The sequence below is a fragment of the Pseudopipra pipra genome, chromosome 8 (assembly GCF_036250125.1).
Source record: "Pseudopipra pipra isolate bDixPip1 chromosome 8, bDixPip1.hap1, whole genome shotgun sequence".
NCBI lineage: Eukaryota > Metazoa > Chordata > Aves > Passeriformes > Pipridae > Pseudopipra > Pseudopipra pipra.
The window spans coordinates 23,910,952-23,935,014 of NC_087556.1; the positions used below are offsets into that span (position 1 = coordinate 23,910,952).

Genomic DNA, 24,063 nt, shown 5'->3' on the forward strand with positions numbered 1-24,063 from the left:
GACAGCCCCTGAAGGGAATATGCAGGAAAACTGTGGGAGTGAAAGGATTTTGAAAAGTTTGACCGGGGGACCTTGCATGGAAAGCAACTCCTCTTGCAGAGACACCAGCTCCCACCACAGAGCATTTCTCAGAGACCCCTCAGCTGCCCACGCAATTTGTTCCAGCCTGAAAGGACCCACTTGAACATCTCGGAAAGGCCACAGCGTTCCCAGCAGCCCGAGCCATGTGTCACGCTGACAGCTTGCAGCTTTGGCCCTTGGAAAGTACTGTAGGACCACTGCAAAATTCCAACCTGCCTGGACATGGGGCAGTATGGCTCTGAGCCAAAGGGCTACCAACTTGGGGGGCTCAGCAAGGGCTCTCTCATCCCTCAGCCAGATGGGACAACCAGAAGGGCTGCAGTATAGGGATGGCTCCTACCTGAGCCCTTTCAGTAAACAAGCACTCACACTCAGTTGGGGTCAGCACGGCCACCAGCCATTAGGAGTAGGGCTCTGCAGAGCCAGCTCCCAGTCCCCATGCATTTGGGCTATGCTCAGCATTCAGCACCAATGCAAACTAGTTCACCTGTCCAGGTCCCCTTCCAGCTCCTGGAGGATGCCACATGGGGCACTGTGTGCTTGGCCTGGCAAAAAAATACCAACAGCTTTTGGTAGCTGCCAGCAGTGACTTCTGTGTGGAGACATTGCTCATTGACTACATCCCCTGAGAAGATGTCCCCAGCCTGAGAGGAGTTAGCAGGGGATGGCATCCTGCTCTCCTCATATAAGGAGCTCCGTCCCACTGCCTCCTAATGTGGTGGTTTGCTATGAACTGCCAGCAACTGGGTGCCTATAATGATCCCCATGGGGGGGGCACTGGTAGTCTCCCAGACACACTGCAGTGCTGTCTGCTGTCTGAGTGCCCCAAATTCTTGCTTCTTCTGTCATCTTTCCAATTGTCCCAAGTTTAGCTCCCTCTGGAAACAACCCATTCCTGCTTCCCTGGCTAGTCTTGTCCCTGCTCTCACCTGCAAGGCTCCTTCTCTCTGTGAAGCTGATTTAACGCTCTTTAGACTCCCACCTCTGAGCCTGTAGGATCTGCCCAGTCCACCTGCGAGTCTGGACCAGATGAGGTCTCTCCCAGCACCTGGCCAGCACAGGGGTCTCCAACTCATAAAGGTAGAACTCTCCTCCGTTGCCAGTGGGGTTGTCGCTCCCAAGACTCAGAACAAGCAGGGAGCTGCCCAGCTTCCACCTCTGCTAATCTGCTTGCAACCCATTCCCAAGGAAGACCTCCAAAGAGAGCTCTTGGCATTCAACTGCTATGGGCTCTGTAGACTCAGCTCCAAAAAGTTCCAGTCTGCAGCTGATCCAGGGTGGAACAGTGGCTCTATGAAACTACAGGAACACATGGGGGCTGTGCATGCCTGGGGCTGAGAATCACAAGCCTGGGGCCCATCCCAGCCAGGCAGCTGGTGGGGAAGAATAACACCACCACCACTGGAAAGTGGAGGAAACCCAGCCTGAGTCTTCTCAGTATCCAGGAGGAAACCCAGTTGAAAAACTGGTGCTAAAGCCTTCTAACTTCATGTCCAAGGGCTTCCCCTTTGCATGTCAAGGTGGCGGGTGCACGGGGGGAGAACGATGCTCCACTTGAATGGGGCTATTGCTGCAGGTGATGGAGGAGGAGAGAGCAAAGAGCCGCTACCCCCCACTGCCCCCCCCCTCAGCCCTTCCAAAATAAACAGGCCTGGGAAATAACAGTCAATGTGATAGGAATTAAAAAGGCTTCTGCGTGTGTGTGTGTGTGTGTGTGTGTATGTGTGTGCGAGTCCTGCCAGGTTAATACTGCTGCCTATTCGCCTGACAGCTCCAAGATTGATTACCCGCCTCAGCACTCTTTATAACTTGATCAGTCGAATTAATCTCTGGCTGCGGGCCCATCTGATGCCAGGCATCACAAATTTAATTTGGAGGTGTACGGGATCTTTTATTCCTCCCTCCCTCCCTCCTTCCCCCACCCTAATCCCTGTCCCTGTCCCTTTTTTCTCGGCTCATCAACACACATGATACTTCTGCTGCTGTGAGGATGACCTGGGCTGTCAAAGCTTCCTCGAGGCTGCAGGGAATAACATCAGCAGGTAAACCCATGTTACCCACAGGAAAAAAAATTTAAAAAACCGCTAAAAACAAAACCTAAAAACCCAAATCCAACCATCAGACCAGAGGCCAAAGCCGACACTAAGTAAGACATATTAATGTACTAAAGACTTAATGAAGTTGAGGGGGGGTGTGGAGGGGAAAGTGCTTACTTTATTAGTTTATGGCCGATTAATGGGAACGGTCATTACAATGATGGAGATGGATTGCTCCCATCAAACACAACCACCAGCCCCTTTCAGAAGGTAGAGGGGTGCTGGTGTTAGTGCCTTGCTGCTCATCTGGGGTTTGGGAAGTGGGGTGCTGCAGAAGGAGGGGAGATGGGCTTAGGTAGGGCAGGGGCCTGCAGGGATGACAGGGAGGTTTTGGAAGAAGCCATGAGCTGGAAACTAAATGAATGAGGTGTTCAGGTTTCCTCCTCTTTGGAGGAAAAATCCTTCAGAGGAAAGGAAAGGGCTGAGTGAAGAGGCAAGGAGATCTCGTGCCACCAAGCAGCCTGTAGGTAATTTCAGGGCCCCAAACGTGTGTTGACCTTCTATGCTGAGGGGGACACAGCATCTCAGATGCATTAATACCCAGCACCCAGCAAAGGAGGGCACAGGATAGACAGACGGGCCAGAAGCTTGGGAGCTCAGCTCCATGTGTGGTAAGCAGCTCTCACCTCCTGCCCCTCCTGGGCTCTGTGCAGAGACCCCCATGTGGGCTCTGCAGGACCAGATTCTGTCCAGGATGTAAGAACCAGTTTGGTTCACTTCAGAACACAGTTAAATAGTTGCTCAGAACCCAGGTGCCCTGTGGCGATGACCTGGAGGTCCCCAGACACTTCATGATAATCAGAATTATCCAATATCTCTGCAGCTGCTAATTGGTAGTTACCCTTTAGCTCCCTGGGGCAGGGCAGTAATTCTCATCCCTGTGAGCCATGCTACAAGGGCCATTTACTAGCACCAGGGAAGAAATGCAGCAGGAAAACACTCACAACTTGCATCCATTTGACAGCCTTTGATTCTTCCTGTACAGTGTTTGCAGACCCTTCATTCACATCACACCAACCATGGAGGGTAATTTACTTTTTTACCTTTAGTGGCCAGAATATTCAGAGGGATTACAGGAACTGGGAATCAGGAGAGAACATCTTAGACATTTGTGCAAACTTTGCTATTTGTCTGGAAGGCAAAGGTCTGTTGAGCTTCACATATTGGGGGAAAGGAACAGAGAGAAGCATCTCTTGTCTTTTCCTTGGATGCCAGGGTCTCAGAGCACAGCCATGACATGATCTGGCAGCCTCCTGACCTGTCTGCCCAGACACCATGTGACAGAGGTTGAAATGCATCTGCCAAAACCTTGGAAGAAGCAAACATGCACGCAAGGCAACTGCCTTCCCCGTGCAGCCTCAGCAGTGGCTGTTCTAGCTGATGTTATACCTGAGCTCTGACCAGCCTGGAGGGATGTCTGTTCCTTCACCCACTCCCCATAGCTCTGCTCTCACAGGATGAGGCTTTTCTCTGTAGGGTTGGGACCAGCTTGATGAACACACTGTTTTGTGGGCTCACCAAGATCTCGGAGATGGGCTTTGCCCTGCAAGCTTACTGTTCAATCAACCACCAGGAGCAATGCAAGTGTCTGGTGGAGCACAGCAGGACTACAGGTTTCCATTGCTTCAGATCCTCTTCTAACCCAGCAGCTCCTTGTCTGCATGTGTTACCTGGTGCTTCAGCCAGTTTCCCATATGATTGCTGGACAAAATCTAAGATGGCTTGATCCCCAGAGCTTGGTGCAGCAAGTCTGGCCTGCAATCTGATGTTGTGAAGGGACTGGGCTCATCCAGCAGCTCACTTGCCATCCCCACTGGCAGTCGGGCGCAGCAGCAAGGGAAGAGTCACACGCCGGCATTGAGCAGTGCTGCAACTCTCCAGCATCCACGTGGACTCTCAGCCTTTCATCATTCCCAAGTGATGAATAACCACCCTAATGAATGGAGGGAAATTGGATTAGTGCTGAACACCCATGTGCTTAAACTGTGCCTGATTAAACCCCCATCTGTGCAGGCAAAGGCCGAGTCTTCCTGCTTCTCAAAAGGCAGGGAGCTGGCAGCACTTGTGCGTGGCCTCATCTGCAGTCTGTTTGGACATTTCAGGTGCTCAGGAGCATTTTCCCCCTTTACCCCTGGCAAACTACCCCCTGAAGGCTGAGATGGAAAGTTTGGGGCTGGTTTTCTTCAATGCGTTGACCTGTTCCCAATGGATGCTTTTACAGCTAGAAAGGGGAATATTTATGAGACTTCTGAGTTATCTCTGGGCTTGCTACCAGGTTCCTGCCTCAGCTGGGAAAAATCAGTCTCATCCTCCTTGCCTCAGTTTCCACATTTCCAACTGATATGAACAACATTTTCTTACATCCAAAGACTGTTTTCTTTTAAGCAGAGACTGTCTTCCACTAAGAATGCGTCCCAAATGGCAGAAGCTACCTCTGTCTTTCTTGATGGCTTTTCATAGACCTCTTAGAAACAGCCTGGGGACACCTATGGGGCTGACAGTTCTTAAGGCATGTGTGCCAGTACTTGGAGTAAGAAATCTGCCAGGACCAAGGTTGCAAATAGAGAACTCTGGGCTAGGAGAGATGCCAGGATCCTCTGCAGTTGCCTCAGAAATTTCTCAGACCAGATCATAGCAACCTGCCTGCAAACACTGACAGCTCTAACTTGTCTTCGTTTAAAGAATTCCTATGACAAAAGCACATGGAAAAGGATGCCAGTTTGCTCTGCAGACCCCAGGAGCAGGCTAAGCCACCTCTGATCTTGGTGGATGGGCTTATTTAAGCCCCTCTCACTGCTAAAAAACCTGAAAAACAGAATGGATCTTAATTTTACATGTTTTTATCTTAGTTTGAACTTGGATACAGATTTGTGTTTTCCCTTACTCAGTTTCATGATCCAGTCCTTCAGCACTTGGTGATTCCCCCTCACAAAGGGACCGGGGCCCTCATGTTCATTTTGATAAATTCAATCCACCAGACCCTACAAGGCTCAGAATCCTGTGGTAGCTCTTCCCTGTTCCAGCTCCAGTGGCACCTCCATCCTCCCATCTAGGAGATGGCACTGACTCATTGACCCTCCAGTCCAGGAGGCTCACAGCCCTTGGATGGCTGCCCCTTGCTGCAAACCAGGGGGGCATCAGTGGGACCTGATGCCATGTTCCCACCTGCTCACAGTCCTGGTTGCTTAAGACTGTTTTTGGGGAGGGACAGCTGCTGCAACTCATCTCATGGGCAAGCAGGACATGCCAATGCTATCCCAAAGACACATCCCAAGGAGTCCTTTCTGCTCATCTCCCCTCACAGAGGACCTTTCATGTCCAGAACACTGCAAGACACTGCACAACAGCACATCCCATACCAGGATCTGGACCTACACCTGGTCTCCAGCTCTGACTAGTGCTGCCCCATCCTTCCCCAGCCTCTGCACACCCACATGGAGGACCAGGAGTTTGATACATCACCAGCCTGACCATGTGCCACCTTGGATCAGGGTTTGACTGCCAAGTGCTTTTGGCACTGATTTTCTCTAGCTCTCCTATGAGGTGAGGTTGCAACATCTGCTGAACAGGAATCAGCATGTAATGAAACATGGTCACTGCTCCGATTGACAGCCCAGCAATCCTGCAGAAGATCCAAGACAGACACCAACTCCTAGCTGGCTTTTCCTGATTTCCATGCAGGGTCAGACTGTGTTTGTCCCCGGACTCCAGTGGGTTTACAAGAATAACTGTTGTCTTTGCATCTCATGCTTCTTGGCCACTGATGCTGCTTTAATTGCTGGGCTCCTTTGCTACCAGGCCCTAATCAGGCAGGTGCATAGCTGACATTTGTCAGCTGTGCAGTGTCACTGCTGTCCCAGCATTGCTGAGAGGTGGCTGTGGAGCCACCCAACCCCAAGAGTGCCAGCACAGGGACCCACAGGCACCCAGGGCAGGAAGCTGCAGGGACCCAGGGGGATGTTCAGTATTGTCCCTTGCCAAGATGGCATTAAAGCCCAGCACAGCACCACAAGGGAGCCTGAAAGACCCCAGCCCCTATCCTCACTTCATATCCCCATCAAGGAAACTTTCCAGCCCAGGACAAGGTTGCCATCAAGGATCTGTCACAGGTAGTGGAAGCTCAGGCTCTGTAACACCTGGGATCCTGCCCTAGATCTCAGGCACATCATGGCAGCTCCTCCTGGGACTGGGACTACCTATCCTGGATGACACACTAGCTCTTCTTCTGCACCCACATGAAAAACTTGTATATTCCACCCACACGAAAAACAACTTCAACCCCTAAATCCAACTCACACCTTGCACCCACCACCCACCCCAAGGACTGCACCATGAAAACCCCAGCTCAGTCTGCCTGCCAACACCCCAAAATGAGTTTTCCCCTCAGCTTCACCAGCGAGGGTGGTGGGGAGACCCCGCTAATGCACCCAGCAGAGAAAGGCTGCGGGTGCCAGCAGCTCTTCAACTGTAATGAAAGTCTCCGGTATCCCAGCCCGGCCAAATCACCTCCTACAGACACAGCACGGCGCTGGAGTAGCAATAAAAGTGTCAGGGATGTCTCCTAGTGCATCAGCAGACCGCAGCATTTCGGGAGCGGCCTGCACAGAGGTTAATTATTGCTTCCCTCTCTTCCCCTCTCGCTCCCAGTTTAAGATAGATCTGACTGTCAGGAGGGGTGACAGATGAAGACAAAGCACAGGTACGGCTCCCATGAACTCTGCGCCTGCCTGTATCATCCTAGAGCAGCTGGGAGCACGTGGAGTGGAGCTAGGGGGAGGCAGAGGAGGGAGCGAGGAGGAGGGAGAGTTAAGAAAGCAGCAACCATACCAGTGCTGGAATGGATCTGCTGCGGGGGACGTGGGGTTGCTGGACTGGGAGAAGAGAAATTACAGCTTCTTTCACCCCAGTCTTATGGAAGAAGGATTTTATTTTTCCCTCCTTGCCTCTTCATACAGCTTCAAAACTCCATTTGAGATTGGCAGAGACCTTTCCCTAAATGTCATGGGGAGCATGAGAAAGAGCACATGGTCAGCTCCCATCACTGCAAGCACAAACACGTATTTGAGCATCTCCCCCTTGAGATTTAATGTAAGAAAGTCTGGGATCAGGGTCCCAGCTCTGCCACCATCACAGATCTCTGAAGTCCCATTCCTTAAAGCAGCCTCTGGCTGGAACAACACTCAGGTCTTTTGAGTGGAAGAAGATTTGCAGACAGGGTTATGAGCAGTCCCCAGCAGATAGACATCTCTGAGAATCCCTTTTCCACATGCAGCAAGTGGTGACTTGTCCTTCACTTTCCTTCCAGGCCAGTGGCTTTAGTGCTAACAGTCATTGCCATTAAAATCTTGTTTAGGCCACTGGAGGTTAAAGAGATGACCATGACCTTTCTGTTTCCCAGGACATGTCCTTCTCCCTCTCTCCAGAGCAGCTGGCCTACTTTGACCACCTTTGTCCTCCCAGTGACCAGAGCCACTGCCCAGGAAGTACCCAGCCTTGCTGCCCCCAGCAGGGACAGGACACAGCTGCCTTCAAAGTATCTCTCTCCATTTTCAAGCCAGATGGGGAAAATCAGTTTCTATGCAGCAGACAGGAGAACATCAGACTCTCCCAGGAAAAGCCAGCTGCTTTGCCTCCCAGGCAGTTTTTTTAATAGTTCAGGGATGCTGTAACAGGGCAGCACATGCCCCGCTGTTGCTGGTTTTCCCCACTGCCCCCCCATACAAATTCCCTAGGCATTGGGAGCAGTGGCCATCCTCTTCTGCTCCAAGAAGATTTGAAGGGATTCGTCAGGACGACAGATTCATGACCCTTCCCCTGATGCCTCCTGCAATCTGGTTTAGCTCTCACCCATGTGCTGGGGTGAGATGCCAAGACATCTTCAGGGAGGCTGCAGGCTGGAAACCACAAGCCTGGGAGATGCACAGAGCACCACTGAGGTCTCCATCTCTTGCCTTCCCCTTGCTCCTGAGTGCAGACCCTGCAGCCAGTTCAGAGAGGTAGAGCAATCCCCAGCACCCAGGGGTGAGAAAAGGCACCCAGGATGAGAAATTACCCTGTTCCCATTCACAAAAAGGGTTTGGATTTTATCCATGCCATTAGCTGATGGATGAGAAACACAAGCACTGGAAATTTTCATCGCTATGGAAAGGTCTTCAAGCCTGACCCTAAGGGGAAGGTCTGCCTTGAGCCGTTCCCGAACAGTGACTTTCCTTTCCAGGCTTTCCGGCTGTTTTAGCCTTGCTTGATACCATTTAGCTGCAGTTACTGAAGGAAACATCACTTCAAATTAAACCAACGGGGAGCACTTCAGCTGGACAGCTTTGAAGTAGGAGGTTTTGATAAAAATCTGTATTTCCTCCCCGTCTTGATCTTTTTTTCTTCCTCCTCTCCTCTCCGAATGGTGAGCTTTGGTGTGGCTGCTCCCGCACAGCCACTGGAAAAGCTGCAACTCCCCTTCCAGGGACTCGTCCCCTCACTCAGCCAAACAGCCTCTCCCACAGGATGATGGGCTTGGGTACCAGCAGCTGAACCCAAGTTCAGTCTCTCCATGCCACCCAGTGGATTTAAAGCAGAACCACCCAGAGGTCCTTTCTCCCTCCAAGTGCACTCTGAACAGGCCAGCTCCCTGCTGCTGGGATAGTGCAGAGCCCAGAAGATATTTTCAAGCACTTCAGTTCCTAGAGGAAAGGAGCAGCACAACTATACCAACCCACTGCCAGCCCGCCCTGTGGTTTATACACTAAGGTTGTCACATTGAAACCAGAGTAGGACAGCCTCTTCAGAGACAGAAGTCTTCTGCCTCATTTATACCATGGGAATAAATGAGAAGATACTTTTAAGGTGCCATTTAACTACCCAGTGCCTTCCAGACAGCTCCCATCTCCCTAGGATGCTCCCATCTCCCCGGTTGCTTTCCCAAGCCCTTTTGAGCCCCGGTGCTCAGCCCTGAGCAGGCTGGACCATCAGTGCACCAAGTAAGCCCACAGTGCTGACCTTGGATGAAGTCTCATCTCCCACCTACTCCTTGGCAGCCCTCCTGCAGGGCAGCAGGAGCACCCAGGATGCAGGCAGCATGTGTGCCTGCTGGGGAGGATGTATAGTGAAGGCTGAAGAGCTCAGAGCACATCCCTCCCCATGTGACAGCTAAACGAGCCGAGACAATTAAATGTGCCATTTGATGGCTGCCTGGCGGAGCCAGAGTCTCTCTCTCTTTTAATAAAAGGTCTCTTTTCCAAGTCGCTCAGGCTGCAGCGAGGACTGCAGCTTGTGAAGTGTGAGAGCCCTTCACATTTAATTAAACAGCCCATCCACGCCTGCCTCTTGTTGGCAGAGCTCACGCGCTGCCAGAGATGCCCTGGCACCTTGATCCCACTGCAGCCCTCACTGGGTAAAACACCTCTGCCCCCTTCCATCTTCACTCCCAGCATGGACAGAGCTGTGTCCCGGCTTGCCTGGCCTGCATGATTCCACCCTAAACTGGGCTAAAATATCAGTGCCCAGAACTACTTAGCCCTTGTAGAGCTGATAACCTCCTTGATGTGAGCCGGGCTCTCCAGAGTTGCTGAAACTCAGCATCTCACTGCATGCTTACTACAGAAATGAGGTGCCACTGGAGTACTCGGGTGTGAGACAGCCAGGGATAGGGAAGACCTCGGTGGATCCAGCCCCATGGTGGACCATACCACTGCTCCACATCTCTGACCCGCAGCTACAGAGGCCACCCCGCAGCTGGGATGCCACGGCCACGGCCTCCCTGAGCCCCGCGCGCAGTTAGCGCAGGCTTCCGCCTGTCACCAGCTCTGGTCCTCATCAGCAGAGGAGGGGAAATGCCCTGCCCTTGCCCAGGGCAGATAAGAGAGATGGATAACGGTGGGGGTAGAGGGGAGGCCAGCATTTGGGTAGCTTGGCTGACTTTTCAGAGAGCACTTGTTTTGCTGAGACCTGTAGTTTAACCCTTCCTTCCCCAAGGCCAGAGCATGCTGGCAGTGAGAGAGAGCTGGAGCTTGGGACAACTCCTGAGGACACCATCCTAATGTGCTCAGTGCTTTTGGATCTCTCCTCATGTTTAAAGTGAACCCTGTTGAGCTGGAATCGCTCGTCTCTAGCTCCTCCATCCTTGGGCAGGGAAGGCAGCATCCTCCCTCCCAAAATGCTTGCAGAGGAATTGCCGCTCCCATCCTAGAACCACAGCATCCTGGTGGCTGATGGTTTGTTATCTGAAGACATGAAGGACTTCAATCCACTGACTGCAGCTGTACTTGCAGGACACGCCAGACCAGGGTTCCCTGGGCCTTCCTGATCCCACTGACACCACCCAGGGTGCAAAACCAGAATTTTTTTCTGTTTTATCCTCCCTACCTGAGCTCTTCTCCAGCAAATGTCCTGGAGAGATGCAGAACAGCCACTCCAGCCCTTCACCACATATAGCAACATATGGCTGCAAAGTGGGAAGGGTGGATGGGAATGGGAGATGTGAGTTGCTGCTTCTCCCTCTCCTCCCAGCCATAGCTGGGAGAGGGAGGTTATTAAAGAGGAGGGTTCAGGCTATGCTTTTGGACATTCAACCAGGTGAGTATTTGGGGTTCTCACTAGTAGCCCAAAGTTGTTCTCCCATGCTCCCCTCCCACATTCTCAAGCTGGCTGAGCTCAGGCAGCTGGGGAAGCTGCAGATGGGTATGAGCACTCCCCAACCCTCCAGGGCTCAGGGGCTGCTCTGCAGAGACCCCATCACTCACACATTCAGGCCTGCCAAGCCAAAGGCACAGTAATTGCAAGCCAGATACCCCCACACTTCCGAAGCAGTGCGCTCCGGCAGGGACCAGGCACAGGGGCTCCCATTTCCGCCTGCCTCTGGCTGTTACAGAGCAGAGAAGTGACAGAGAGCAGCCCCGGGGCAGAAAGGGCTTCGAGGAGAGACAGCAACCAGCGCTCTGATAAGGCAAGTCCCTGCTGAGCACCTCCTTGCCTCTGAGATAACGTGCCCCAGGCGCTCTCTGAAGGATACCTGTGCTCTCTGCAGGTTGTGCCCTCACACAGTCTATTGCCTGCTCCAGCTCATCCCACTGTCCCTCCAGTGGGGAGCAGTGAGGAACTCCAGCCTCATGCAGAGGGGAAAGCCCAGCCCAAGGGGAGCAGGCTCAGGACATTAGATGAGCACACAAGCAGAGGGATAACTAGGACCATCTCCACACCATCCCCACACACCACCAAGGGTCGGTCTTTCCCCCAGCTGACCATAGGTGAAGGTCAAAAAGTAACCTGCAACGCAAGGAGACTCCATTGTGAGGGCCCTCCAGCCCTCCTTGAGCTGGTGCTGCTCCTGGTGGATCTGCACAGGGATCATCACCTGAAGGGGACAGGCGAGACACTGTGTCCCTCCACTGGATCCAGGTTCCCACTCACAGTCTCAGACCTTCATCTCTTACAAGGGACAACAACAAAAAAAAAAATCATAATTTCTGATGCTTTTAATGGAAACAAAGTTATGCAAGACTGATACTGTTCACACTGATAGCAGTGGTCATGGATAGAGTCATGTCAGCAACTCTTGGGCTTTTAAAGCCAGAAGCAATGGAGCTTTCAGCAAACACAGCTGAGAAAAACAAAACAGTCTCAAGTTAAAATCTTTTACAGGCTCCAGCAGGCACCAGGGCTGGCAGAACTGGAGGGTGTTACCCTGCATCAATCCTAGCGTAAACCCTCTGCTGTCAACACCAGCTAAAGAGCCCACAAAAGCTGCCCCACGCATAGCCCTGCCAGCACTTCAGCCAAACTGGAGGACACAGGCTGCCTGCATGGTCTTATCTGGCTGGAAAGCCCTCCTTAAGATAGGAGACTGCTTGCTCTGCTGCAAGGAGCTGCAGGTGCCCTGGAGCCCCTGGCTGTCATTTAACTGGAATGGGATAAAGGTCCCCATCTCCCACAGCCTTGGCAGAGAAGGGACTATCTGTTGTCTAATATAACACAAGCAGAGCTTTCATCCAGGAAACTGCTCCTCCTTGAGGCCATTCCCCCAAACCAGAGCATGGGGCAATCACACAAACCCCATTTTCATGCAGAAACAGTATGGGCAGTCCCTGCACCACTTATCACATCTCTTCCAGCTGCTGTGCTAATCTCTGCAGGAATGGGTACTGGAGTTTGCCAGGATCCTTCCCAAACAGACAGGGCACTACCAGGATGCAAGACCAAGGAGAGGAGGCAAAAAAAGCCACATCCCTAGGGAAAGTGTCAACATTCAAGTGTCCAGGGAAGCCTACAGCAGGCACAGTGAGAAAGCAGCATACCGCTCCTGCTAGGTGATGAATATGGAATGCTGCAACCTCCTTCACCCCTCACCCGTACACAGAGGTGCCTCCAGACGTAGCTGGACCACTTTTATCCCTCAGCAAAGCCACCTCCCTCATGAGTTCCTGCTTTCCACCAGCCCTTGAGCAAATCCATGGTTTGAAAGGCCAGCCATGCAGCCCAGTAGGCAGCACACACGCTGCAGGGCCAGCTACCATCTACTCCCCATGCCTTGCAGCACCTCACCTTACACAGCCTCACTATCCCCAGGAGAGTCAGCTGTCCCCTCTGCCTGCCTTTAAAGGCAGCCCAGGGGTGGTAAGGGGAGAGCAGGATGGGGCTGCGCAGGTGGAGCTGAGTTAGGAAGGGTTGTGGGTGAGAAAGTTTTGAGGAGAGGGACTAAACCTGAGGCTTTAATCTGCCATTGCAAACATGCTGCGATGCCAGGGCAGAGCTCTTCCCTGGATGGCCGGGAAGCTGCATGGGATGCAGCATTTCACACCTTACCCTTGTCCATGTAATGATCCCCATTTCCCCCCAGTCTGGCTCACATCTCCATGCGCTGCCTGGGGTTCCTGCAGTTCCAGCTTGAGGGGCGTGTGGAAAAGCAAACACGGCTCTGCATGCCCCTGCAGCAAGCTTGGCCAACCTCCCCCCACAGCTAGCACCCCGCCACTTACTGTGACTGATACAGGGAACCTGGTGCTTTTATTAAACTCTTTCCTTCCCGTTTTAAGCTTAATAATAAATTGCATGTCACATTATGGCTGTGTTTATTAAAACCCATTGGCGTGGGCTCTGCTCTGCTCTGCAACAGCATTTGAATTATTGAAAGCAACCCCCCATGGAGACCTATTTGCTGCAAATGCAGGAGGATTTATTTCCATTTTGTTTATCAGGTGGCATAAGTGCTGGGTGGAGGCAGGGAAGCTGTCTTGCTGTTTTTATTTTCTCCCTGAGCCACTACAGCAGGGTGAAGAGGTGCTGTGCAGAGAGCACAAGGGAAAACACCACCCTACCACAGGGATGGGGACAGGCTGGGGACAGGTTGGGGACAGAAGTCCTGTGGGTAGCTGCCGCTCTGCCCTGAAGGTCTCTGGCTCTGGTTGAGCTCCTCACACTTGGTTGCTCCTTTGCAGAGCAAGATTGCAGTTTACCCCTTTGCAGAGCAAGATTGCAGTGCTGCCAGCTTCCATCCAGGCACAACCAGTGATCAGCTCAGGCTGGACAAGCCTCTGCCAGAAGCCACTGATCTCTCATGGGAGATGCCCATGGCACAGAGGGACTGTCAGGGTGGCCACAAGGGGTGTTGACCCTTTTGCAAGCCTAGTTCAAAGCAGATACCCAAGGACTGCAGCTGAACATCTCCAGGCTCTGCCCCATTCCAGCTGTGCCTGCTGAAGCTACCCAAAGCCAGTGTCAAGAGGATGCTCTGGCTCTGGTGATCATCCCAAGAGAGAGTTTCATACTCCAGTGGCATCACCCCTCCCAGCAATGCAGAGATGCTGCTGGGGCAGGGCAGGGCATGGATCAGGCAGGGCTGGATTTGGGTGGTTGGGGTGCTCCAGGGATGCCCAAGGCCCCACATACCTTTGCTGGCTGCCCAGCACGGTGACAGGGCTCGGCATGGCCGGTGGCTTTGCCAGGAGATGGCACTGTTTGACGGCTAATCACAGTGGTGGCCCAAATCTGGACTCTGGGATGGAGGGTTGGATGCACCACAGGAAGTGTGACCAGCAGGTCCAGGGAGGTGATTCTACCCCTCTACTCTGCTCTTACAAGATCCCAGCTGGAGTCCTGCATCCAGCTCTGCAGCTCTCAACATAAGAAGGACGTGGACCTTTTGGAGTGAGTCCAGAGGAGGGCCATGAAGATGCTCAGAGGACTGGAAACAGTCTGTGGACTCCCCATTCCTGGAAGTGTTCAAGACCAATCTGGATGGGGCCCTGAGCAACCTGGTCTAGTGGAAGGTGTCCCTGCCCATGGCAGGAGGGTTGGAACTAGGTGGGTCCCTTACAACCCAAACCATGCTATTATTCTGTGTGCCCCCTGCCCAGGCCCAGACAGGGGCAGGTCTTAGCACCCCCAAGGAAAGGGAAGAACAAGACAGCCTGTGTTTGCTACTGGAGTATATTTACCTGCCAAACTTGGTGGAGTTTCCCTGCAGACCACAAAACCCTGTGGCTTGGTGACTGCTCAGAGTTCCTTCTTCCAGGTGAGTGCTGGGCAGCACTGAGGGGGTGTAAAGATGAGGAAGGCACCAGGTGTGTCAGGTCATCCATCTCTGGGTCAGCCACCAAACATCTTCTGGCCCATGATGGTTTCTGGAGTGATCTGGGGTCCTGGATGGCACCCCTGCACTGAAGGCTGGAGTGGTGGGAAGTGCTGAAGCCCCACCAGCCTGGAGCAGGGGCTGGGTGCAACCCAACTGCAGCTTTGGGGCAGAAAGCAGCTGTTTTGGAGGCTGGGGGGCTGTTTTACCTGAATTTCCCCCAAGCACCCAGAGCTGTGAATCCACAATGGGGGTGGCCAAAATGCTTGATGGTGGCAGGGCAGTTTTTAACCACATGGTTTTGGCTCCATTAATGCATGTCTTCAGGGTGTTTCAGGTGCTGGCAGGATAAGCCCCTCTTTCTTTGTACACAGGCTCACAGTGACCTGTGGTGCCCTGGGAGGTACCCACAACCTGCTTATCCCAGGAGGTGCCTGTGTGGCTGTGTGCTCTGATCCTGTGGTCATGGTAGCACTTCCCAGTCCACCTGACCTTGTCCCTGGGCTGAGTGCAGGCACTGGGCTGGCAGGAGCCACTCAGCCCTCTCTGCCCCCAGAAAGCAACCACCCCAAAAATCGGCCTGCAAAGGAATTTGGTGCTGCATCCTGTTGGGGCACACCCTCTGTCCCCACATGGACACTAGGTTTGGTCAGGTCCACAGGACCCTCCACATTCCTGGAGCTGAGGACAGCATCTGCAGAGCCTGGGCAGACACCCTCGCTGGGGCAGGGGCTGCAGGAAACATTCGAGCAGACAGCAGCAGAGGTGACCAAATGTTCTAGAGCCAACAAATAACCTCAATTAAGCTCTGTGGCAGTGACCGATTCCAGCCGTGCAGCAATATTGGCTCCTTTAATTTTTAAGTGGCTGGAAATGGCAAGACTGGGAGCTGGGATGAGAGGACACCAGCCCCCTCTCTGCCCCTGGAGCCACTTTGCTGCCCCTCATCCTGGAGGGAGCAGAGCCCAGATACTGGCTGAGCTCCAGCCTGCCAGTCAGACAGCCCTTTCCCAGACTGGGATCTGAGGAAACAGGGAGACACAGCCCCTGTTTTGGTTAATTTTGGCCAAGGGCTCTTGCTCAAGTTTCCCCCTCTCTCAGTCACCACATCCCTGTTGCCCTTCCTGCAGGAGCCAACAGCATTCCCTGCCAGGGTACCACAGGGACAAGGTGTGAAGCTGAGAGTGGCAAGGACTGAGAACAAAATGCAGATGCCCATGCATGGCATCATCCTGCAGAGCATATGGAGAGCTGGGATGGGGGCACGGCCCATATGACACTCCCCAGCCAGCCCACTGCTGCATCCACACCCTGCACGACCTGGATTTGTGCCGACACGGACAGGGTGAGCCTGGCCCTGAGGAGGGTTGGCATGGCAGCCTTGGCCAGGTGCCAGCCCCAGGCACCGGCGGGGAGCCCAGTGAGTAGCTCCTGCCTGCTGAAGCTCTGGGACACTCTCAGATTTCCCCATGGCAGCCTCAGCCTGAGCATGGCCCACTTCCACCAGCTGATTTGTGTGCGAAACAGGGAGGAGGTCAGGATGGGTAAAACTGTCCCAGCTTCTCCAAAAGCAGATTTTACACCCAAAAAAAGCAAAATAAAAATCAATGGCACATTAGTGTCCCTGGTCCTTCCTGAACACCCTCTGGCTCTGACATAGCAGCCCCAGGAGGATGCTGTTACGCTGTTAGAGGGAAGGCGAAACTGAGATATGGGCGGCTTTTGCATTTCCCCAGCTGAAAAAGGATTTGCTACCAGAGAGGGCAGGCACTCCAGCAGGCAGGGCAGCAATGCTGACGGCTGTGCCCTGTCAAGCTGTGGTGCAGGGGCCAGGGCTGGCCCAGCCTCACTATCTGCAGGAATTTTTGCTCTGCTGCCAACTCCAGACAAATCCCTTTTATTTGCTTGTTCAGGTTTCAGTGCTGTAATTGAGTCGTCTGAGCCAGCTCTCAAGAGAAAGAGGAAGAAAAGAAAAGAAAAAACAAGTGAAGGAGAGTAGTGTGGTGCCCTAGCCACCAGCCTCATTGCATCCTGCCTGCTCCTGCCTGAGGACTGGCCAACTCCTTCCTCATGGGATCTGGCTTCCTGCCTCAGCCCACAGCTCTGGACCTCCCTGGAGCGGGGACTGAGTAACTGGGAGTGGTTTGGTCCATATGGAGGTTTTGAGCCCCAGAAGTCCTGTATATGCTGCTGGTTTGGGGGGAAAAGCATCCCTTGAGTCTGAGTTCAGCCCCAGAATGCCCATGGAAGTGGTCCTGACAGCCCTTTCTGGGCACAGAGCAGCACAGTGCAGCTCTGAGCTTCCTTTCCATGCTTCCCACAAATGAAAGTTTGCTCTAAATCACCAGCTCTGGGAGGTAGGTGGGATATTTTTTTTTAAAGATAGCATTTCCAGTAGAAACTGGTGCCTCCCTGTTCTTCCCCACTTAGGCACAGAGCTGCTCCATACTGACAGGGCTGTGGTCACCTTGATGGAAGCCCCAGTGTCACAGAACCTAGGACCCCAAGATGAAAGCAGTGGAATAGGATCCAAACTGATGGGGGTACAATTACATGGCTTGATGCATCCCCACTGCACAGGAGATGGCACCCCCATCCCCATGTGGGGTGAGAAGGGCAGGACCCACACCAGGACCCGCTGTGAGCACCAGAATGGGCAGGAGGGCTCCTCGCCTCAAGCACCCCTGCAATGGACAAGGTAGCATCCACAGTGTTTGCACCTTCCCTCACCCCCATAATCATCTCTGTGGATGTAGGACAGCCAACTGGCCTCTTGGCTTTGACCTACGTGTATATTTTAAATAACATTAACTGAAACAGCAAAGAAAAGAGCTTCATGGAAGGGAAAGCATGAAGTCAGTCAAAAAAAGCCAAAGTGTTTCTGACCACAAGGGTAGTTGGGCTGGAGAACAGACAGCACTGAAAGCCACAAGTGTCTGGTTTCCTCAAATCACTACTTTTCTGGTTAAAAACAAAACGGAAGAGAAGGATGTTTTGGCAGCAGGTTCCTTAAATCCTGGGGAGAAGCTGGGCTGTCTCTGTGCTCAAGGAATACAGAACAGACATGGGGATGACACACTGGATACCACAGCCAGGTCCTAACCCTCTGCTCCAGCTTCCCCAAAAATGCTTTTTACAGGGCAGTGATGCCCCTGCCTTGCCCTCACTCTCCCAAAGGGAGCTGTCTCCACCCCCGGCACCAAGTCCTCATCACACATGGCACAGCTGTCCCCGCAGTGTCCCAACTGCCACCGTGTCTCCACTCAGTGCCAGAGGACAGACCCACCCTGCTCCAGGCAGAGCTGCCCCTGGTCCCAGCCCTGTGCTACCAACCAGCCAGTATCCCCTCCCCAAGCACCCTGAAACGATGTGTCACCCTATCCCCCACCCTAAAAAACAGGCTGGTGTGCCAGGATTGTTTGAGAAGAAGTTTTGGGCTAGAGGGTGCTTGCTCCAGAGATGTCTCCAACACACAGGAACTGTGATTGTGGGCAAGGTGATCCCTGCAGCCAGACATCCTGTCTCTGGGCTAGTAGTAGTCCTCCTCACTGTCCCCGTAGTCCTCGGGTGTCACATGGGCCTTCGGCAGGGAAAAGCTTGTCAGGTTGAGTTGGTCTGAAACAGCAGCATGGGGACAATGTGACATTGCCGCCCTACAGTACCTGTCCCCTTCCCCACAAGGACCAGAGCCAAACCATGCATAGCAGCTTGCTGGGGCATCCCCAGCACAGCCCTGTGCTCCAACAGCTCCCGCTGTACTGCTGCACTCGGCCCAGACATCCCTTCCCTCGTCCCCATAAGAGCATGGGGACAAGGACACGGTGCTCACCCGGTGTGAAGACAGTCAGGCTGGCAACTGCCACCACCTCCCCGACGCTGTTCCTGGCAAAGCACCGGTATGTGCCCTCGTCCGTGACCCGCACACCCTGAATCTGGAGCCAGCCTGTCACTTCATATTTCTGAGGGCCACCTCTGAACTGCAAGAAGGAGGGATTTCGGTGAGCTCTTGTGGCAGAAACAAGAGGGCATCTGTGCCACAGAGTCCAGAGTCCCCTGTTTCGGCAGGCAGTGAGGTCCCAGGATTGCTCTGGCAGCAACCATGCTATTTTCTGTTTATCCACAGGAATAAATAGGCTTTTCCTGACCCAGCTGTGCTGCAGCTGTGTTTGCAGGCTGCTATTATGGTGCAGTGGTCAGGGGTGGAGGATAGTAGAGTCTCCTCCAACCAGACAGGGTAGCCCTGCTGGGGTGGAGATCCTTGGTCGGACCCTGCAACAGGCTGTGGGGGCAGAAAGATGGAAGGGGACCAGCACGTCACACCACAATGGTGCCAGGTTCCACCAGCTCTCCTGGTTTCCCACATCCATCCCACCATAGTTTCCTCCCCATTGGTGCCTGGCTGAGGTGGACAGCCCCTATGCCTCTGCCCACACCCTCTAATAGCTAGGTGTGCCCAGCTGGGCACTATATTTGGGGCTGGCCACAGGCAGGATGCTGACCTCTGGCCTATCAGCTCTGGGAGGGGAGTCCTGCTGATGTGAAAAAAAGGGCAGGGACTGCCTGGATATGCTTGTAGGACTAGAGGATAACCCAGGCTGGAAGGCACTCAGGAGGGCCTCTCCTCTAGCCCTTCCAGTAGGGTTGCAAATGAAGCCAACAAGCAGAGCAAACTAAAGGCAGGGAGGTGGGAAACTACCTGCTGCAGGACTCTGCAGGTCCTAAAAAATATGAACAAGTTCAAAAACTACTAGAGGAAATTGCAGAAGAGAGCTATGCTGATGGCTCCTATCACCAAGACACTAGCCCTTGCTCAGCCAGTCCTCTTTGTATGCAGCCTCCAGTCACCCCTTCCCATTCCCAGGCAGCCAGGCTTGGCCATCCCCTGAGTATGACCAAGCACTGTCAGGTCCGGTTGTCCATGAGCTCTGAGAAGCACTGGGTCACCCCTGGCCCGTGTTCAATGCCCTAGGCACACCACTCACCTGGACAGAGATGTGGGGGTCATCTCCAGGCAGCAGCATGTCTGTGCCATCCTTCCTCCACTCGATGGATGCCATGGGGTAGGCGAAGACCTCGCAGCCAAAGATGACGTCCTGCCCAGTGATGTTCCATGTGTCATAGGGAGGAGAGGTGATCTGGGGCTCTGGGGAGGGGGGTACAGGAGAGCAAGGTGGGCTCAGAAGAGGTTCCACCCTTGGCAGGTTCCATGGGCTCTCCTGGGCTGATCTCTTGGGCAGCAGCATTTGGTTCACGTAGAGATGCTGGGACCCTTCCCATGCCCCTCCTCTCCCACCCATGGCAGACTCTCACCATTCCCCAAAATATGGTCGCTCCTCACAGCTAGGACTGGGGACTCCCTCCCCAGCCCATTGGGGTGCTCATCCAGCCCAAGGCAGCTGGGGATGGCAGCTTCCAGCCAAATAAGGCCTCTGCTCTGACACAGGGCTAATGCCAGCAATGAAGGGAGTCAGCAGGTCCCCAGCTGCTGGATAAAGCCAACATCTCTAGGTTCCACATCCCTTCCCTGGAGAGATAGAGTGAGGACTACCCTTCCAACCCACATCTGTTCCACAATCTGGCCCATAGCATGAGCCAGAGGTCAAGGGAAGTCTTCCCCTCCAAATACACCTGGGAAAAAACTCAAGAATATGATGATCTACAGAAAATAAAGTCAACCTTGACACCCCTCAGGCTGTGGTGACAGCACTGGGTGACTTGTGCCAGACTGGGCAGGCTGGGACACAGCCTCCCTACCAATCTGTCCCTCTCAGCCCCCAGCTAAGTCTTAAATGGGAGATGGAAATCACACAGCCAAGTCAAACAGACCCAGGTTTCCATTTGCAGGAGGCAGGAGCATTTCTCGGGAGCAACGGGCCAGTGTGAACCCAGCACTGCCGCCAAGAATTCGCTAACAATTCCCTGGAACTTCCCCATCTGCTCCAGCAGGATTCATTGCTTCCCATAAACCCCACTCCCTCTTGGCAAAGCTGCTCCCAGACCTCTCCAAGAGCTTGATCCACAAGGGCTGCCCTGGAGCAGCAGGATGGGAGGACTAGGGGAGCCCTGACACTGTATGGAGCAGCCCCCAGTGCTGCCATATCCCTGTGGACGCTGTGGGTTTGCTGTCAGGAGAAACAGTTAAGCCAGACCCCCTTGCTCGTCTATTCCCCAGAGGTACAAGCCTCCATCCATCCTGCAGCTCCAGGGGCACTACCTGACTCGCAGGGACCCTCGTGGGCCACGGTGAGGTTGGCATCAGGGTGGGCATGGGCAACCTCCAGGAACCTGCAGATCTGGGCATAGGTTTTTCCATCGGAGCCGCAGAGGGCCAGGTGGGAGAGGCAGGCACATTGGGGCTCAGGCACCTCTCCATGATGCAAGTCCCCAGCATCCAGCCGGCACTCCATGTGCTCCCCACACTTGCCGTAGAAGTGGTTGGTGTTGTCCAGGTCGCAGATCTGTCCCTCCAGGTTGGCACATTCCCAGCAGCAGTCACAGGCATCCCGCACCGTGCCAGCCAGGCACCCACGCGGTGTCGGGCACTCCTCCGGCTGGCACTCAGCGCAGCCCTCCCCTTCCTCCAGCAGCCGCTGCCAGCCCCGCTGGAGGTAGTCAGAGGTGCTGGGAAAAGCCTGGCCCAGCTGGAGCAAAGCCCAGTGCAAGGAGAGCAAGGAAAGCACGAGGCAAGAGGAGCTGAGGGGCTTGGCTTCAGACATCCTCATGATAGCTCCGCTATCCCAGTCCCACTGTCACTTGGATGGGTATCTCTGGCACTTTTCTGGCCTCCCTGTCTAGATCTGAGGAGCCATTCTGGCCTGTGAGGAGGGAGGAGGTGTGTTACTGGTGCAGGAAGAGTCTCCCACCCCTTTGGCTCTTGGCTGTCTTGCCCTGAGTGGCAGTGATGCTTGATGTGCAGGGGAGGGTTGGTCCCACCTCTCTCACCCCCAGCACCGCAGCCACATCCTTCACACCCTGGAGCTCCCCAACCAGCTCCTGCCCTGAGATGCTGTACAACTTCTGATCGGATGAGGTTGCTGACCCCAGCCCCACCAGGTTTCATTCTTCTTCCCTGGCAGACCAGCGTGCAAAGTCCAGACTGCTCTGACCCCAGCATGGCCTGAGGAGCCACAGGGCTGGCAGGGCACTGAACAGGCTGTTCTACATCATTATGGCTCAGCTGGTTTGTATCCTGTTCCTCCCCTGCTCACTGCTCTCAGGAAGCTGCTCTCATACCCCTTTTCTTTACCCATCAGTTTTCAAGAGTCACAAGCCCTTTTTCTGTCCCTTGCCATCCATACAAGCACAACGGAGTGGCTGATCCTGCAGACAAGGTGCTCTGTCTGTGCTGGATGCAGCCAAGCCAGGAGTATGCTCCCAATCATGCCTGGCTTTTGTTCTCCTTCCCTCCCTGCACTGTAACCCCTCTTTATAGGCATCACCCACTTGAGCAGGGGAAAAAACATCCCCCTAGGAAGGCTTTGTGACCCTGTCAGTCATCACACAGGCAACTGAGGCTGAGCATGGAGGAGCTCAGTGCACAGATGGGCAGCCAGTGGACTGACAGCAGATCCAGCGCCCAGTGTGGTCAGCCTGTACTAGCATGGCGGGGTCCCTGTCCCCAAACCCCAACCCTGCATTACCTACCCAGGGTAAGCAGGGGCTGATCTGCCCCAGGCTTCTCATCTCTGCTGGGGGGGACATGTGGAGTCTCAGAGCCTGTCCCCAGAGAGGGTGACAATGAACCAAACCCCTTTGTGAACATCCTTCCGCTGCTCTCAGTTACACCCTGGCTGCCTTCCCTAAGACGAGGTGAAATTATAGTCCCCTGCCCCAGGGTGACCCACCATAAGCGAGCGGGGCTGAGGAGGGGACCCAGGTGGACGGGCTAGCCCCTCCCTCCTGCTGGGAACAGCACCGAGGAGTAGGCTGCAGCTCTCCCAGCTGCACCACCCCCCACTAACGCAGCCCAGAGCTGGAGTGGGGTGGGGAGGATGGCCCGGACAGTGGCTTGCGTACATGCACCCCCCCGGAAGATCTGACCCGTTTACCTGAGACCACCGAGCCCCCCAGGGGTGGAAAGGGGCAGGGAGTCCTTGTGCTGGAGGCCCCCCCGTCCCACTCTACCCCAGTCTGTACGAAGCAAGGCTGCATCCCCCGGTGGATGTGGGGGGCCAGAGAAAGGGTGGTGAGTAACTGCAGAGTTGGTCTCTGGATCCCCACGTTGGGAGTGCAGACACTGGCGGTCCTGGATAAGTACTGGGAAGGGGCACGGCGTCCCCTGGGGTCCCCCGGGAGCCACCCCGCCATCAGCCGCCACTTACCGGAGGCGCCGGTGCCTGTGGCCGCGGGTGCGCAGTGGCCGTGGCGGCGGGGCTGCTGGCCCCCGGGGCTGCTGGCCCCCGGCCGCTCCAGCACCGCCGTGATGTCAGCGAAACGTGAATCCCCCCGCCCCTCTCCGGGCCCGCAGCCCGTCCCTGGACCGGGACACGGGCTGGCCGGCACCCCTTCCCTGCCGGGGTCCCGACACGCACCGCACCCTGACCCTGGGGCTCTGCCGCTTCAGCCCCCCGGCACCTCCCCGCGGACCCCCACGCAAGAGTCACCCCTGGCCGTGTGCGGGAGCTGGGCTAATGCTCAGCTCCATCCAAGGGGCAGTAGGGGATGGGATGGGGGGCAGAAACCAACTTTGCAGGGGTCCTTGGGGACAAGTGAATGGGAGGGGTGAGCATGGCTAAGGAAGTGGTCAAAAGCACCTCTCAACCTGTAATTTGGTTGGGAAAGACAGGCTGAGCAGCTGCTGTAAGTAAATGGAGGATAATTCCTGGGGGTATCTGCACTTGCCCCATTTCAGGAACCAGGTATGAAGAGGCTATAGGGGAGCAAACAATGGCATTACCTTGGCTGGAGCAGAGCTATTGGGAGCAACGGTGGGAATGTTGCACACCACAGCAGTGCAAAACCCTCATGCACAGGGCTGGGGCTCCAGACCTCCCTGGCAAGCTGCTTTGCTGCTCCCTGCCTCAGTTTCCCTGGCTCTGAGGAATGGGGGAGCCAGTATGTGACTTTACAGCACAAACAAGCTGTACATTTGCATATTGCTCCACATGCCATGCTGGGGGATCACACAGCCAGCTCTTCTCCACCAGCAAGGAATTTGTAGGATTTACTTCCCCAGTGAAGCTCAAGCAAAGAAGGACTCCTCTAAGGATCTGGTTTCCTTCACCACGCTGCAAAAATCTGCTTTTGCTTTCCAACACCCTCCTGCAAATTCATTCCGAGTTCCAGGGCTTTCGCTCAGTCATGTTGTGAATCCAGCCGTGTCTAACG

At 54.4% G+C, this 24,063-nt stretch overlaps 1 protein-coding gene across 1 annotated transcript; it reads right to left on the reverse strand.

Moving 5' to 3' along the window:
- Positions 1 to 18,151: 18,151 nt before the first annotated feature.
- Positions 18,152 to 23,163, reverse strand: KAZALD1 (Kazal type serine peptidase inhibitor domain 1). The gene is made up of 5 exons (XM_064663140.1): positions 23,058 to 23,163; positions 20,951 to 21,551; positions 19,719 to 19,879; positions 18,566 to 18,713; positions 18,152 to 18,351 (listed from the first exon to the last, which is right to left on the reverse strand). Exons 2-5 carry the CDS (start codon positions 21,456 to 21,458, stop codon positions 18,266 to 18,268), a joined length of 903 nt encoding a protein of 300 aa, XP_064519210.1. The 5' UTR covers positions 21,459 to 21,551; positions 23,058 to 23,163; the 3' UTR covers positions 18,152 to 18,265.
- Between the last annotated feature and the right edge of the window lie 900 nt (positions 23,164 to 24,063).